Source organism: Mixophyes fleayi, chromosome 12 (genome assembly GCF_038048845.1).
Source record: "Mixophyes fleayi isolate aMixFle1 chromosome 12, aMixFle1.hap1, whole genome shotgun sequence".
In the NCBI taxonomy this organism is placed as follows: Eukaryota; Metazoa; Chordata; class Amphibia; order Anura; family Limnodynastidae; genus Mixophyes; species Mixophyes fleayi.
The window spans coordinates 79,328,862-79,346,187 of NC_134413.1; the positions used below are offsets into that span (position 1 = coordinate 79,328,862).

Sequence of the window (17,326 nt, forward strand, 5' to 3'; positions counted from 1 at the left end):
TATGTTCCTCGTCTCCCTCCGGAGGTTCCAAAACAGGTTTGGAAACTTACAAGCCGTTTACTTACTGCAGCTAGATGTCTTATAGCTTTAAATTGGAAAATAAATGAATCTGCCTAAAGGCAGCACTGGCCCTGAGGTAATGCACCATCTCATATGGAACATAAGGATATTCAGGGTCAACAAGAAATATTTGACTTCCAATATCCTAATATTTTATATTGGCATTTGCATTATTCCTTATGCTACATGATTAGTATTGCTGTTCCTGGCAAATATTTACTTTTTTGCTTAATTATATATAGTATTTTTTTTTATTTTGCTAACCCTAGAATTAAGAATTGATACAGTTCTATCTGTGGCCTATTTCTACACCTAGGTATGCAATGGTAATAATGACAAGTACAGAAAGCTATTGTGTCTTGTGGCCGACAGTGTTGTAGGACTTTTACTAATTACAGTGACTTCACACTTTATTCCTCTAGTACAATCTAGTAAGTGTCCCAGGTGCCTTTTATAAAGTTACAGATGTGAGAGTCGCCGGAATCAAAGGGAGAGGGGGAAAGTGGAAGAGGGAGAAAGGGGGGGGGGGGCGGGAGGGAGGGGGGGAGAGAGGGGGAGAGGTGGAGAGGGAGAAAGGGGGAGAGGGAGAAAGGGGGAGAGGGAGATAGGGAGCGAGGGGAAGAGAGGGAGAGAGAGGGAGAGATCGAGAGAGGGAGGGAGAGAGGGAGAGATGGAGAGAAGGTGAAAGATGGAGAGATGGAGAGAAGGGGAAAGGGGGAGAGGGAGAGAGAGAGGGAGAGAGAGAGAGAGAGAAAGAGAGAGAGAAAGAGAGAGCTGTATGAAAACTGTAGGAGAGCTTCACATGGTTCAGAATTGGATATCTTATAAAGAAAAGAAATGGAGAGTTTCAATTATAAAGGAATACAAAGTGAATATGCTTACATTGCATAATGTTGCCTTAGAGGTGATCTAAGTCAATCTTATATGTTGTTTAATCACTCTTATATACTACAAATATATTCTAAATGAAAGTACCATATTTACCTTGGACCAAGATAAATGTTGCATCCATTCTATCAAAACTCTTTATTGTCTTTTTACATTGGTACCTCCCAGTCATAGCTGTGGTTACATTTGGAATATATAAGATATGCTTTTTTGGCTGTGTATATTTATGATCCGTTTGAAAAAATGTCTCTACTTCATCTTCATATGGAGAACAACTGTGACATCTCAGCGTCAATGGGTCCCCTTCAAATATATAGAGGGGTGCTTGCAGGATGATATAGGCTGAAAATAGAAATGATAATGTTATATTAAACTGAAAAACATATTTTTGTATCTCAGAGAGACGTTCAGTCTACTCCATCTATTGCCAATGCAGGAAGAGTTCCCAAAACAAATTTGACCATGTTATTATTATTATTATTATCCTTTATTTGTTAGGCGCCACAAGATTTCCGCAGCACTGTACACCATACAAACAGTAGACTATACAGGGTGAGACAGTACAAAACAATAAACAAAAATCCCAGTACTTCAGAACTCCAGGCAGGTAAAGCAATAGACACGGAGCAGAAGAAGAGGTAGGGAGACAGGAGGGAAGAGGGCCCTGCTCATTTGAGCTTACATCCTAAGGGAGGGAAAACAGAACAGACACAAGGGGAGCCAGATGAGGCAAGGGAGTGAGCGAGTGGAGGAGGTGAAGGGGTTATACTGATGGTTGGTAGGCTTTAAGGAAGAGGTGGGTTTTTAGTGCACGTTTGAAGGAGCACAGAGTCGGAGAGAGGCGGATGGAACGAGAGAGGTCATTCCAGTGAAGGGGGGCTGCACGGGAAAAATCTTGGATTCTGGAGTGGGAAGAGGTGATAAGAGAGGAGGAGAGGTGGCGATCATTGGCTGAGCTCAGGGAGCGAGCAGGAGTGTGAATGGAGAGGAGGTTAGAGATATAAGGGGCAGTATAGTTAGAGAGAGCCTTGGTGAAGGCTACGGTGAAGACTCAGCCAGATACTCCAACATTGAGGTTATGAAAGGGAACCTTGGGATCAGTGGAAATGATTAGCTAAATGGGGGGGGGGTACAATTTGTGGAGCTGTCCAAATGTGGTTCTCCACTGTAATCAAAACATATTTTAACTTATTTTAAGTATAATAAATGTAAAAACTCACCATATAAAAAAACATCCAATTTGACAGGGTGACTTAAAATTTCATTTCCTGTTGAGCACTGATAATCCCCCCAATCCTCTGCTGCTACAGATGTAATTGTTATATTACGTTCTGTAGAAGACATTTCCTTGTTGTTTTTGTACCAATGATATCGCTGGGTTCCTCGTGCGGTAGATCCCACATCACATGTTATAGTCACAGATTCCCCAGAAAATATCTTACTCCAGTTAGGAGTAAAAGTCACAACAGGTCTGACTGCAGAACCTACAAAATAACATATATCACAAGTAGATGAACATACCCTACAACATTTTTAGTATTAAAATATGGACATTTATGGTGTATTATAAAGACAATCTTAATAAACATGAGACATTTCTAAGACGAGCTGCCAAAAAATGAAATGGGAGCAATATATACAATACACATCTGAAGAAAGAAAAGTGTCAAACTGCATTCTTATTACTGAACAGAAATTGGATATTCACCCCACATCCTGATATGTTCCTCATCAGCATCATTTGTCCCTACATTTATTGTCATAGCAATTCTTAAAATTATAATTGAACATTTCACTTCATATGCGATCTGTGTGCCAATTTTTCAGGTTTGAAGTTAAAAAAGGGTAGAGATAGTTTTGCGAATAGTTTGGTATTAATTTTAAGATTGAGATAGCTGCTATTTGTGGGTTGTTGGAGATGACCACAAAATATTTTACCTAGTGATGAATGATAAACCTTCATCTGAGATACAATATTTTGGAGGACCCTTATAAAGGCAATGCAAAAAGTAGTCATGTGACAATTATCTGACTCTGGCAATTCCATCACTGGGGGCCATTAACAAAATTCAAGGTAAACCAAAGTTTCCTTTTCCTATCTGCAGAAAATGAGCATAGTTGTGTAAGAATTGTGACACTTGTTGTGAGTTTACATTGTCCTCCCGCTCTTTATTTTCTATTTCTGCTTCATCTTATGTTTTTTCTTTAACTTTTTCTCCTATTGCTACATGTTTTATTGTTTATGTTTGCTTTCTTTAAGTGAGTGGTGCCAGTAGCAGTTGCCACGGTAACTGGCAGAATGATGCACCACGTCATGATATGTTCAGCGGTCAACGAGATGACATGCTGTGGAGAGTAATGACACCAGGGTTCCTGTAGGGTCCATTTTCGAGTAGTTAAATATGAGAATCTGTTTAATAGCACTTCAGTCTTGGTAAAGATCCCTTGAGTTTGGATGGAAACAGCTGCCGTCAGCTAGTTTGTTTCTCTACACCCCTATGGGTTGAATAAACTTCTATATTTGCGTCTATTCTCTGTGTGCTGGTGGCCACTTCTAATGCTTTGATTGCATTAATAAATTCCAAAGGTCAACTACAGGTTGATTTACACTATACACTGGACAGAATACCCAATAATGAAGCCCAATATACAAAGGAATGACCCACCCCACAAGCCACACCGACATGGAGTCCCGTCATGAACCTGAAACATGGAGGTAAGGCAAAATATATGAAAGAACCAAATGCATTTAATCAATATTTAAACACAGCAGGCGCAACCAGGGAAAAGAATGCACAGATTGACCCATATAGAGGTAAAACCATCAAAAACCTTGAGGAGCCACAAGCCAATCAGGCCCCCCATATTGAGGAAAAATTAGGCAAATCCATGCCCCCTTGTAAACAAGGCAAGCAATGCACGTCATGGGTCAGCCCCACCAGAGAAGGAAGTTAGCATTAACGTGCTTCAAGCATCCTCATATACTTCTTATAACACCCAGGCTTCCATCCACGCAATGCCATGATGGATTGAACAGAACAAATTTCCGTTGTGGCACCAATCCTAGCTGAATGAGTGCCATAGTCGGCAGAGTCCAAACCCAGTTTACGTAAACATTTCTGAAAAACTGCCCGGAACTGAAACTTGGTCAACAAGGACCACCGCAATGTCTCAACCATTTACAGCCCCGACCCAAATAAGCCTCATCCAAACTACCACAACTGGAACCCCCAGCACCGCAAACAAGGTCTGCTTTGAAATCAAAACCTACTGACATTCAGCAGACTCACTGGGGACTATAAACAAAAAATTATCAAAATAATGAGCCACACTGTGGTGGCCTGTTCCAGCAACGATGCACCAGTGGAGGAATGAACTAACACACAAAAAACCACATGACACAGCAGATCCCATAGGGAAGCAAAACCCATCAACCAACTTAAGACCCATATACTGGAAGGGATCAGAGTGCAGGGGGAGGAGATGAAAAGCCGATTCCACATCAAGCTTTGCCAGCAATGCACCAGACCCATACTCTTGAACCAATGCATCCTCCAACTACTGATACACCCCCTTACATACGTCCCGATCAGTCGCGTCATTCACCGACAATCCCCGAGAGTGGGACAAATGTTGAATTAAATGGAACTTACAGGGTTCATTTTTGGGCACCACCCAAAAATGGGTCAAAAAAAGGGGGACAGCAAATAACAGAGAAGGAGAAGCAAAAGAAAATAGTAAAAACACAGGCGGAAGCTAGTGAGAAGTATGAAAAGAAAAGACAAAGGGGATATAATGTCTAGGCTCAATAAACATGTTTGGTAACTCACCCTTAGAATGAACATACAGTCTGGCAGGGTAACTACTATCACTAAATCCGGCCCGCATTGATAATCCAGACTGTCAACCTTTTCTGCAGATGTAATTGTGAATGTCTGTAGACTTTTATTTATATTTATATTGTCTTTGCACCAGTTGTAGGCTAAGACTCTTTTAGAAGATCTCACGTTACATGATAAAATCACTGAATCACCTTCAAATACATTTTCCCAATTAGGAGTAAATGTCACAAAAGTGACTGTTGCACATACAAACAAGAAATTTCAAAAATAGTTATACACATATAGATAAAGAGACAAAGTCAGAGATGAAAGTGTATTAAATTTAGCCTTTACTACCCCTCCCACGGGGGGAAGGGGGGATGATGGAAGTTACCTGACTTCACTATTATAATTTTTTTGTCAAATAATGTCAGTATACCAAATTTCAAGTCAATTGGATGAGCCCTTTCTGAGAAAATAATTTTTTCCACACACACACTAACACACGCCGCTAGGCTTATATATATTAGATAATATAGATGATCTAATGGTTATTTGGATGGAGGTTCGTTTTCTGTATTTGTTTTTGCTAAATATTTGATTTCTAACAATTATAATCTTTAAATTACTCACATTTATCACAAATCAGTAGTTAATTGCCTAGTGCAGGGCACAAAAATTGTTACCTGTATTTCTCAGAAGACTACTTGATTCAAACAATTGTCTTCATTACCATGGGAATCGCTAAAATACCTGGATGAAGAATATACTTAAAGGGAAATAACGATGTCTTTAGAGGAATTGTTACTCAATAGAGACATTTGAAGAGTAGGTAAGATCTATTCTGAAGCTCCCTAATAATAAGAATAGTGTCAGTGGTCAAAAAACATTTATGGTAAAAAGTTTTATTAACAGTAATTTGAGTTATGCATTCATTTTCTGTTGTGTAATTAGTTTTTATTGAAAAAGATACAAAAAAAGCAAAAATATACCATGCAGTAAAGTGGTACAATAATATCAAAGCTGTATGTAGAAGGTATAAATATGGTCACAATCATTTCAGTAAACATACATTTTCTTTAGATAATAAGAAAAAAAAGACACAAAAGACAGAGAAAAACAAAGATTATGGGGAATGAAGGGGAAGGGGAGGGCGGGACGATGGCTCTACAAGGTGAGGTTTAGAAAGTAAGATGTATAAAGGCGCTAGTTAGCTTCTAAGGCAGTGGTCAGGGAACAGGGGTAAATTACCCCAAATGGGGTAAAAAGGAAATTCCTGGGGGTAATGCTGCTGATTCACATGCTGTCAGTTGGATTGTAGACCCCTTTAAATACAAAATTTCTGTTGTACCAGAAGAGCCTGAAGGGTTGGCAGAGGCACTTCTTGAGCTTCGATGTAATAATGAATCACGTATTGCATTGGAAAACAAAGCAGATCTGTCATATATTTGGATGTCAACAGCTGCAAAGGCATCAAAAAAGCACATGAGGAGGCAGTCAAAAATGTGCTGCCTTTTGCAACAACCTACGTCTGCGAACAAGGATTTTACACTGTAACGATCATAAAAACAAAGCAGAGAAATCGACTGGGCGCTGAAGACTGTATCCAAATTGCTCTGACATCAAAATGCCGCAATATTGATGCTCTCGTATCAAAAATGAAGCAACATCATTTCTCCAAAACCTGAAGTTTTCAAGTTGAAGTTTTCAAAGGAATTTTCAATACATTCAATACAATTTTGAATTCCAATAATGTATAATATATGATTTTCTTCCTTTCAAATAAAATGGGTAATGTTGGCATATCTCAATATATTTGGGGGTAAAAGCTAAAAAAGTTCCCTGAACCCTGCTCTAAGGGGTATATTGACACCTAGAATTTGGGCGGACAGGTGGGAACAAAAGCTGCCTGGTGGGGTTGATGTGTTATTTGTATCTGTAGCGTATGATAATATTCCCGACGAGCATCTAAGACCACCTTGGAGGACTCTTCCCCAACACTATAAAATTCTTTATGCATTAGTAGGCATAATATCTATAGCTAAGGGATTATTTATACTCAAGCTACAAGCACCAGGATGATGCAAATTCAGTATAGCAAGCCATGGTAGGAATAGTATTGCCGTCCATTGTCATGTAAGAGTTGTGTATCAACTTTTTGTTAATATATGTATTGGAATGCAAGTGGAAACTCCAATATGAGGGGAGGATGAAGTGTCCAATTGTTTATGGAACAAATATATTATTAAAAAATGATCAACTCATAAAATGCCTGGGGGAGCATGGCACTTTCTGTAAAGACAGCTTTTTATATCAACTCTTAATCATGAGAACTTGTATCTTTCAAATGGGTTGTGGAGCATGCTCAGTTTAGCCTAGTGTCCACTTCCTATCTGTATCCAAACCCTTTCATTCTGGGACTATATGGACTATATGAACTCCCATATTATTGTGCCAGGTGCCTTAATCCAGCTTTCCTGAGATTTCTGTCTGTCTTTGGCTTTGTATGACAATCCTCCTGTCCCGTACAACTACTCGATCTGGACCTGACATATTGGCTACAATTTCGGTTATGATTTTGGATTTCCCTCTAGCTACTGGGGTACGTTTCTGTTAGCCTTCTGACAATGCTTACAATCTCTTGAGGGTCTCCTGTTTCCTCTACCCACCAGAGGCACCATCTTAACAAGGGAAGAGATTAAATAATTTAGCCAAATAAAGAACAAAAAACAAAAATCAATACTAATTCAAAATATATTTTCCACATTACTTTCCACTTCCAAAAAAAAACCTGCTGATTACTCGATTATTGTAATTGACTTACCTGAACTCATCATAACTGATGCTGAAAGACAAAAAACAGTAACTTATAAATAAATATGAATTTCATAGATAGATCAATATATTTCATTATACGCAAAAATAGTAATAATTTGGTTTTCCTAAATGGAGTCCTTGACAGTCATTCCTCTCTTCTGTGTTTACCTTTAAACATATGAAAGTTCTTGGCCCTATTTACAGATAAGTAAAGAGGACATGCATGAGAGAGGAGCAAATGTTCATACCACCATGAAATGGATTCATAATGTACAGTATATACAAAAAATATATTTATTAGACAGATATAGTCAAATTGATACTACAAATTAATTAGTTAATTGGATCGGATTTGGCAAATATTTAAAACCCATTGGAGAGTCAGGCCAATAACAGTGCATGGAATGCAAAGAGCCTTATCAGCAAACATAGAAAGAGAAACTGGCCTAAACCATGCCTGTAAATGTGTAAGGAGATCCCTCATCTATCCCTTCCCTGGTTATGCTGAAGAGGATGGTGGCCCTTCAACAAAGACACCTGAAGAAACATGTGGCTTCATTCAGAACACATTGATGCTCAGCCTCATGTTCCATAGTCTGAATGTGCAGCAGTGATTTCAGATTCTGCTCATTACAAATCACCTACTCATGTCAAGAGGTGGGATTCCTCTTAGCATGGAGGGCCCTAGTATCATACCAGTGCTCTCCAGTCGCATGGCCTACACATTACTGGGCTTGTAAGCAACAGCTCCCACTGCCCCTACTGTGCACAACAAGAGTTTACATCTAGTCAGATATACCATTTCAAAACCTGGCACTATTTATTTACGGCTGGGCTACATAACATAATACAGATGGCACTCCTTGCCCAGGTCCATCCTATGAACCCTCTGATGGTGTGGTTGGAGGCCGGAGGTGTACACGTGCCCAGACCATAACTCACAAAGTCACTACATAGATTGCATGGAACCACAATTGAATTCTTCATAAAGCCGCCTCTTGGCAATGTGAAACACTGTCTAGCTAGTGACAACACTGGGGAGCTACCCACATATGTTGCAGATGATGCAGACATTGGAACAATAACATGGACAGGCTATAATCACAGAAGTAGATGACTGCACTTGGGCGCTACAGCTAATATCCAATGATTCAATAGTAGTGCAAATAACAGAAAGGAGGTGGTATTCCAATGAAGTAGTCAAAACTGCAGGAGAAACCAGAATCAGCCGAGTATTTCCAGAGCTGGCCTTGTCGGAAGCCACAACATGGACAATATCTATTGTTGCTGAATTGCTTCATTGTCACTAGGAAGAATGATGGGGAATATACTTACTAAAATTACACAAAAAATAATACAATTGTCTAAATACAAACAAAAAAACAAATCTATCTAAAAAAAACACTATACAAATGTAAATAACTTTCAAGTATTCTCACAAAATTTTCCCTAAACTTGGTCATCAGGAACCCCCAAAAGTGCAGGTTTTCCATATCTCCTTGTTGGAGCACAGGTGTATTCATTACTGACTGGAACTTTTTTACAGATTCACAAGTGGTATAATTATTTCACTTGTGATCTGGAAAACCTGCTCTGTTAGGGCTTCCTGAGTTTTGAGGAGATTTGTGAATTTTGAGGCCGAACGCAGACAAATTATGGCAAGGCAACTTCAGGAGAATTCATACAAGTTTCATACAGTTTTATTAATTGTATTAATTTTATTAATTTATTTAATTGTATATTGGTTATAGTACAATTGCTTCTGACAACTAAAGAAAGGAAGGAAGTGCAATACTAAAAATAGATAACATTAGTGCAGAGTATAAAACGATAACGGGAAATACAGATAGCTTCTCAGAAATTAATTGGGAAATAATGGTAATTAATGTCACATGTTCAAGATTAAGGTGATATATATAATTCATCAAAAAAGATGAACGAACAGATCCATAAATGATATCTACCCAGAATTGTAACAAAACTAAAGATGAACAAAATTTTTCTAAAACTGTGCATCAAAATAGTTTCTCCTTTCCGCATTTGGTGTCAGAATTTTGCACCTTTGTCCTCAAGTGTTCTCAGCCCTCCCCCAGCCCCTCCACAGAGCAGAAAGAATTGAACAATGTTGGCACAGCTCTATTAATAGTCTATGAATTCCAGTGAAGAAGGGCGGAATGGTAAAACAAAATTTGTCCTCAAATTTGCTTATCTCTGATAAAGACGTACATAAAATTTAAATATTATCTGTCCATTTAATGCTAAAGTGCACAGTGTATTTTATACAATATCGGATTTTGATACATAAAATTGACATAGTGTGTGTTTGTGAGTTGAGCCTGCGGGGTCATCTCTGAATGGATGGGGCACAGTTCTACCAAGACAGTTGGAATGTTAAAACACAAAATGGATTCTTTCAGGTAGCAAGAACAGCCACTGTTGTGTGCATATAGAAACCAACATTTAACAAGCCAAAATAATTGACCATTTACTTGCAAAGAGAACTATCTTGAAAATAAGCTCAGAGTAAAATTATTTACTCTCCGACACCATTCGTGACTTTAACATGTTTGAAGATGTTTCGGATTAATTATAAACACGTGTAAGTCTGTATGTCTCTTAACTGTGCTTTCCTTACACGTTGTATCACAATCACATACACACACTAATACTTAAATAACATAGCACAATTTTAACAATCTATAATGTTGACTCCATCTTTAAGCTTCCTATTTTCACTTATGTATTTATCTGGTGACTTACAGAAAGTAAAAGAAAGTTTCGGCACTTACACATTAGGATGATTAATGTCAGGACGGACATGGTGACTTCAGTGTGTATTGGAGAACAGTCTAAGGTCTGAATGCTGACACTAATCATTTTCTCTTTTTTTATTAAAAATGTTTTCATTATGATTTATAAAAAAGAGCCAGGAAACATATTGGCACATAGAGTTACTCCCCCAACCATGTTTAGACAGCAGAATAGCAAAGTAAGGGTTTGCTATAAATAGAATCAACACTACTCTGGAGAAGAAAACAGGAAATAGAAATTGCTGGACACAACCTGGTGGTTATAAACCACGGATGGATTGGTGTTGCAGTCTGCTCATTGTGCTGCATATTGCTGATAATTTGTCAGGCATTCCTAGAGTCAAATGCTGTGAGAATATACAGATGGATCAGACTTTATTGAAGCAACTGTTTCACTTACATAACTAATGGCATATATCAATATGATGCTTTTTCCATTAATATTAAAGACTTTAGCTGTGACATAAAGAGACATCTTTTGATGAGTGCACCCAGTATGTGCACTGAAGGCTGCTCCATCGGTACTTGTTACCATTTCAAAAAATGCGGCAATCAGGTTTCTTAAACTTGTAAGATTTGGCTTGAAACTTTGAATATGGAGTCTTTCGTAATATTGTAACTGAACACTTGATTTAGCATATTTATCTTTAATTATGAGCATTTAACAGAAAGATGGGACTCTTGGGGTGGGGTATGAGTGGCTAATGCTGTGTTTCAAAACTGCAGCCCTCAAACCCTGTTGCCCCCCCACACTAACTGTCCAGGTTTTAAGGTTATCCATTCTTGGACACAGGTAGCTGAATTAAAATGATTGATGCACTAATTAAATCACCTATAATCTTGAATATCCTTGAAACTGTATTGTTAAAGGGGCTTGAGGATCGGAGTTTGGAAACACTGAGATAATGAATATTTGGTGGTTTTGACAGATTTAGACTCCAGTGTAAGTGAATAAGCTTTGATGATTTTAGAGATGTAGGTATGTTTCTTCTGGGTCACGATAACCCTTCTTCTGTGCTCAAACACAGACCACATTATGCAATGTATTTACATTAAGGTTAGCAATTATAGATTATATTATGGGTGTTTTAAGGGGCAATTCAGTGCCCATGGCCGTGTCTAGACTTCTCACATTTTAATTCTGTACAGTCATAGCCAATAGTTTTGAGAATGACACAAGTGTTGGTTTTCACAAAGTCTGCTGCCTCAGTTTTTATGATGGCAAGTTACATATACTCCAGAATGTCATGAAGAGGGATCAGATGAATTGAAATTAATTTCAAAATCCCTCTTTGCCATGACAATGAACTTTATCCAAAAACAACATTTCCACTGCATTTCAGCCCTGCCACAAAAGGACCAGCTGACATCAGGTGAGTGATTCTCTCGTTATCACAGGTGAGCATGTTAACGAGGACAAGGCTGGAGATCGCTTCAGGGCGGCCAAGAATGCCCAGAAAGTGCCAGGACCATCTCCTAAGGTCGATTCAGCTGTGGGATTGGAGCACCACCAGTGCAAAGCTTGCTCAGGAATGGCAGCAGGCAGGTGTGAGTGCATTTGCAAACACAGTGAGGTGGAGATGAATTGAGGATGGCCTGGTGTCAAGAAGGGCAGCAACTTCTCTCCAGGAAAAACATCAGGGACAGACTGATATTCTTCAAAAGGTACAGTGATTGGACAGCTGAGGACTGGGGTAAAGTCATTTTCTCTCATGAATCCTCTTTCAGATTGTTTGGGGCATCTGGAAAAATGCTTGTCAGGAGAAGGAAAGGTGAGTGCTACTATCAATCCTGTGTCATGCCAACAGTAAAGCATCCTGATGCCATTCATGTGTAGGGTTGCTTCTCAGCCAAGCGAGTGGGCTCACTCCTAAATTTGCCTAAGAACACAGCCATGAATAAAGAATGGTACCATAACATCCTCCAAGAACAACTTCTCCCAACCCTCCAAGAACAGTTTTGTGATAAACAATGCCTTTTCCAGCATGATGGGGGATCAAAACATCGAAATTTTGGGTCCATGGCTAGGAAATTACCCAGACCTTAATCCCATTGAGAACTTGTGGTCAATCCTCAAGAGACGGGTGGACATACAGAGACCCACAAATTCTGACAAACTCCAAGCATTGATTAGGCAACAATGAGCGGCCATCAGTCACTATGTGGCCCAGAAGTTGATTGACAGCATGCTAGGGCAAATTGCAAATTTCCTAAAAAAGAAGGGTCAACACTGCAAATATTGACTTTTTGCATAAAGTTAATGTAATTGTCAATAAAAGCCTTTGACGCTTATGAAATGCTTGTATTTTTACTTCAGTATACCATAGCAATAAGTGACAAAAAAGGTCTAAGAACACTGAAGCAGCAAACTTTGTGAAAACCAATACTTGTTTCATTCTCAATACTTTTGGCCATCACTGTACTTTAGGTGTCATCTGGACACAAGTTAATTGAAAATGGAGTACTTGGCTTTTTAGATATTGAAATGAACTTTGGGATATGTTTAATTTAATGGGAAACATGCTTTGAGCATGAGGCTTCCCTCATATATGAAAACAATTGAGTAAAGGATTTGTTGTGCATTCTAATGACAACTTAAAATCAGTGTGTTTCGTAGGCAATATTAAACAATAAGAAAGTTTCAGTGGGCAATTAGGAATAACACATATATGTCCATGTGGGTCCATGGATTGTCACCACTAAAGTCTCATGATACTTTGAATCTGTGAATGGAGAGTAGGATATTTTTGGCACAGAAGTGTCATAATTCTAATAGAAATAAAACAATACACCTAGGAGCTTCAATATTATTTATTTATCAGAACCAATTAAGGTAATGTAAGTGCAATGTAAATGCCCTAAAAATATCGCTGACAAAACACAATAATATATTCTCAACATCAAAAATGCTTATTACATGTAGACTGACATTGCAAAAACTGTGTAAGTCGAATATTATCAATAAAGAAGAACATAAAATAGACCTTAATTGACCTCTATCTAATAGGGGCATCATCACTGATTTTAATCCAAATAATATTGCCCCATAATGTGTGGAATAATAATGCTCTGTAAATAAAAAAACATAGTGGACACTTTTAAATTAAAAATGATTAATAAATAATTACCTGACACCTCCATCCTGTTTTGGTCTGACATGCTCCATTAAAAATTGAGGAAAAACAACTGATGTATTAGACGAGCTGTTCCGAAGGACCATCCAAAATGAATTAGGGTCCGACTGACCGGGCAGCCAATCAGAAGCAGTATCTTATCTTGTTTAATATATTTATTTTATTAAATGCTCTGACAGGCAAGGCAGCACACACCGCATGCGTTTTGAGCTTTCTCATCTATCAGAACCAGGTCTAAAAACAAATGCCTCTATATTGGCAGCTTGATAGGTTTCACAGGTTCTTAGACCACAAGCTTGTGTACCCACCATTTATAGAAATCAGGACAGAGGTTTTGAACCATGTGATTTAATAACATGCAGTTTTTATGTGAGGTTCGGCCTTAATTACATTTCCTGTTTGGCAAAACCGCACAAAAAAATCGACGCAACCACACTTTAGTAAATATACTCTCTGGTCTAAGTGAGTGTGAAAATATATTATACTATTATATATTATTATTACCTGGAAAGCAAAAATAATTGTATGCACTATTCCAGGTCACTGACACACTGAATAACATTGGTCCTATATATGTTCTTTACCTGCTATGAGCTTTAGAGGAAAAACAAAGAGGACTCTGGAATAAGTGAATATTTGTGGACAGGGAATGGGACTGTGCTAGGAGTAGGAGGGGCTAAGGTATAAAAGTAACAAAGTTAGGTAAGATGGTGCTACCAAGCTCTGGCAGCCATGGGTATGCTGGCTCTTGTTTTTCTACAAGCGCCAGCATACCCAACCAGTTTATGGCTGCCAGGGCTTCCTGGGACCGGTAGTGCCAGAGAAATAAATGCTCTCTATTTTAACCCCAACATGCACCGGGCACGAGTGTTGGATGGAGCCCTAATGCTGTCAGCACTGGGCTGTTTGTTTCCTAAGGGAGGAGCTGCCTATTTATTTGTGAAACCCACTCTGCAGGTTTTCCTGTTATAGTGACACCAGTCCAGGTGCTGACAGTGGCTTCGGTACAGGGAGCCAGCACAGTTCGTCTCCCTGCCCAAAGTGATCTAAGCACGATGCAGAAGCGGGGGGCGGGGGCAAATAGCGCTGGTGCTTAGATCACTTTGGCGGGGCGAACAACAGGGCACTTCAATTTATTTTTAAGAAATATTTAGTTTAAACCTTTTATTTTAATTGCAAAGGTCCATCCTGATGATCATCCGCATGGATTGTTGCACCGGCGATCCAGTAGTCGCAGGTACAGCTCCTGATAGACATACATGTGGCTGTGTCCATATACCCGAACACGTCTTTATTGGGCTCTGCCTTCGTCTACCCAACACTTCCCTCCTCCGTCCAACCTCTCTAAGCTTAACGAGTCGGAAGTGTAAGCCGTGTCTGCATCTGCACATGGACATACTCATGCAAATTGTTTGTGAACATGAACAGTGCAGAAAAGTGTATGTTACGCTAAACCATCAGACATAGGTCCAATTCATCTAGAGCCCCATGGTGTTAAGCGTGTAGATGTTCCCTACTGCAGATTATACATTTATAAATAGTACAAAGCTTTTGGTGTGAATTATAGGTAATAGTCTCTCTATAATTTTGATGCATAACCTCGAAAATATAGTTTCTGTAAGTCAGATCTTTTCTAATCTTTTGTGGCAATTACAGAAGTCTTTCAATGCTCTTTACAAAAGCAAACACACCGTTTTTATAAAAGCAGAAGTAGAAGTTGAGAGCACAAATTGTACAGTTACCGGAGACCTTATTTTAGGAAGGAATTGAGTCCAGTAAAGTGAGAGATTGCACTGACCACATTTCCAATAAAGAAAAACATAGAGACAGAGGGACAAAACAACTGAATTCTATTTCAATAAAATAAGAAAATATATTAAGCATTCAAATAGGAGATCATTTCTGGTTTTGAAAAAAATGAATCCCAAGCTTGATGAACGCATTTCAAAAAATGGGTTTGATTAAAAGAGTAAAAAGATTAGGGAATAAACGAGCAATTTTTATATTAATCCTTCACTCATTGTTATTTACTCAGTTTTATAGTTATCATAAATAGAAGCCCCAAGTAATGAGAAGTCAGAACAGTGGAATTTGAACTGCAACACAGGGCATTAACAACAACTTGTGTGATTGTGTTAGGAAGGACAAGACTGTATGAGACAGGGGCTGTGTAATGATCTGAGACTGGACGCCAGCAGGAAGCAACAGACTGAGGATGAGATTGACTTAAGAGTGGTTTTGCAAAACCGCTGATTTTCTGTGTGTTTTTGGACAATTTCAAAGCTGCTAAATTTACTAAATTCCAAAAGACTGGACAAACTAATGGGAGCCTGACGTTTTACAAAGCTCCACATTATATATTGCCATCCTGATTTTTAACATGTAAAGAGGACTATAAAGCTCTGGTCTCACAAACTGCTAAAAAACAGTAAAAATAAAGAAGTGGTTGTCAGAGGCAAGACTCAAACCTACCTTGACTGTCACCTTGCGAAAAAATTATTTGTAATGAAACCTTATTTCCTTACTTTTCGGACCATGTTGATTACTGCTCTATGGGAGGCCCAAATATTTGTCAGAATGAGAGACCGCTTAGATTACATCCTGAGATCTGAGGGAATATTCTAGACGGGTTGAAGCCAGCTAGGTCCAAGGGGCTGGCTTACATCTGCTAGGAGTTATGTCAGAACTGTATAAAAGGTGAGTTGTGTGAGCATGTAATGTATCATTCTGATGTTCCATCTTACCTGACCACTGATATCTTAAATCAGTGGAACTGTCCTTGTCAGGACACCTGAGCAATAAAACATCACTCTGCTTCAAGACCCTGCTTGACAACTTCTTCAATATTGCTGTAATCCTGTGACCTGCCGATTAGACCCTAAAATCTAATCCGTTCTCCGGCTGATTCTGAGGTTGGACCCAGTTCTCCAGTATCACCGCTCTGCCTGCTACCCATCAACCCTGACCCATAGTAAGCGGTCCGGACTTACCAGCCCAAGTGTACCAGCACAGGAGTACACTAGCAGTGACAGTTACCCATGAGGAATGTGGTTCTGAGCACCATAAAGGAGCTCAGTAGTGGCAGCATTGTAATCTTACTGCCCCAAGAGGGTGCATTTGGGATAACGTAAAGGAACGGTAGCAAACTAAGATCAGCCAGTTCCCAGCAACAGACAGGGTGGCATAGGCGGTCCATCCTGTCACAGATTTCTGCTTGGTTGGCCATATATTGAGTAAGTGGGCTTACCGGGCTTATCTACTTTGCACCATGAACTCCTACAAAGCAGTTTGTTTAGTTTAAATAGGACTGTATTTTCTTCTATGAAATATGTCAGATAAAGAAACAAAAATGGGCCAATATCTATTTATTTTTTCTAAAGGGAAACCCATTTATTTATTCATTTTTAAAGGTGTCACAATTTATGGATTCCTTAATAAAGTGGGCACAGTTGTCGAAATAACGCTAATTAGCATGGTCCGTTACTGAAGGTTTTTTTTTTTTACGATGGCGGATTCCCCTAAACCATATGCAACTTAGTGGTTTTGAAACATCTGCACATTGCTGGCAGTTTGACTTTAATATAGGTAATAATTAGTTCATCCGGTAGCTTGGAACACAAAATTTTCGGCGAAGTGCAGGAATGTGTAGAGATTTCAAAACTGGTAACAACTCCTATTTTAATTTCTTACACAAAATACACTAAAAAAAACCACATACATAAATAAGGACACAGAATGAAATCAAAATAACTCCTATAGGAGACAAGATACTTTCTATAACTTAATTCACATCAGG

General features: G+C 38.8%; 1 protein-coding gene across 3 annotated transcripts in view; it reads right to left on the reverse strand.

Moving 5' to 3' along the window:
• LOC142108161 (Fc receptor-like protein 3) overlaps window positions 1-10,453 on the reverse strand; it is a 131,838-nt gene extending 121,385 nt beyond the window's left edge. For 2 of the 3 annotated variants that reach the window (XM_075191772.1, XM_075191773.1), the window contains exons 1-4: window positions 10,376-10,453; window positions 7,594-7,614; window positions 2,169-2,432; window positions 1,045-1,290 (exon numbers count right to left, since the gene is read on the reverse strand). In XM_075191772.1, the coding sequence (XP_075047873.1) occupies window positions 1,045-1,290; window positions 2,169-2,432; window positions 7,594-7,614; window positions 10,376-10,406 (562 nt within the window). In that variant the 5' untranslated portion in view covers window positions 10,407-10,453. The remainder of the gene's footprint in view (window positions 1-1,044; window positions 1,291-2,168; window positions 2,433-7,593; window positions 7,615-10,375) is intronic. The other variant, XM_075191774.1, reaches the window with a different exon arrangement.
• Between the last annotated feature and the right edge of the window lie 6,873 nt (window positions 10,454-17,326).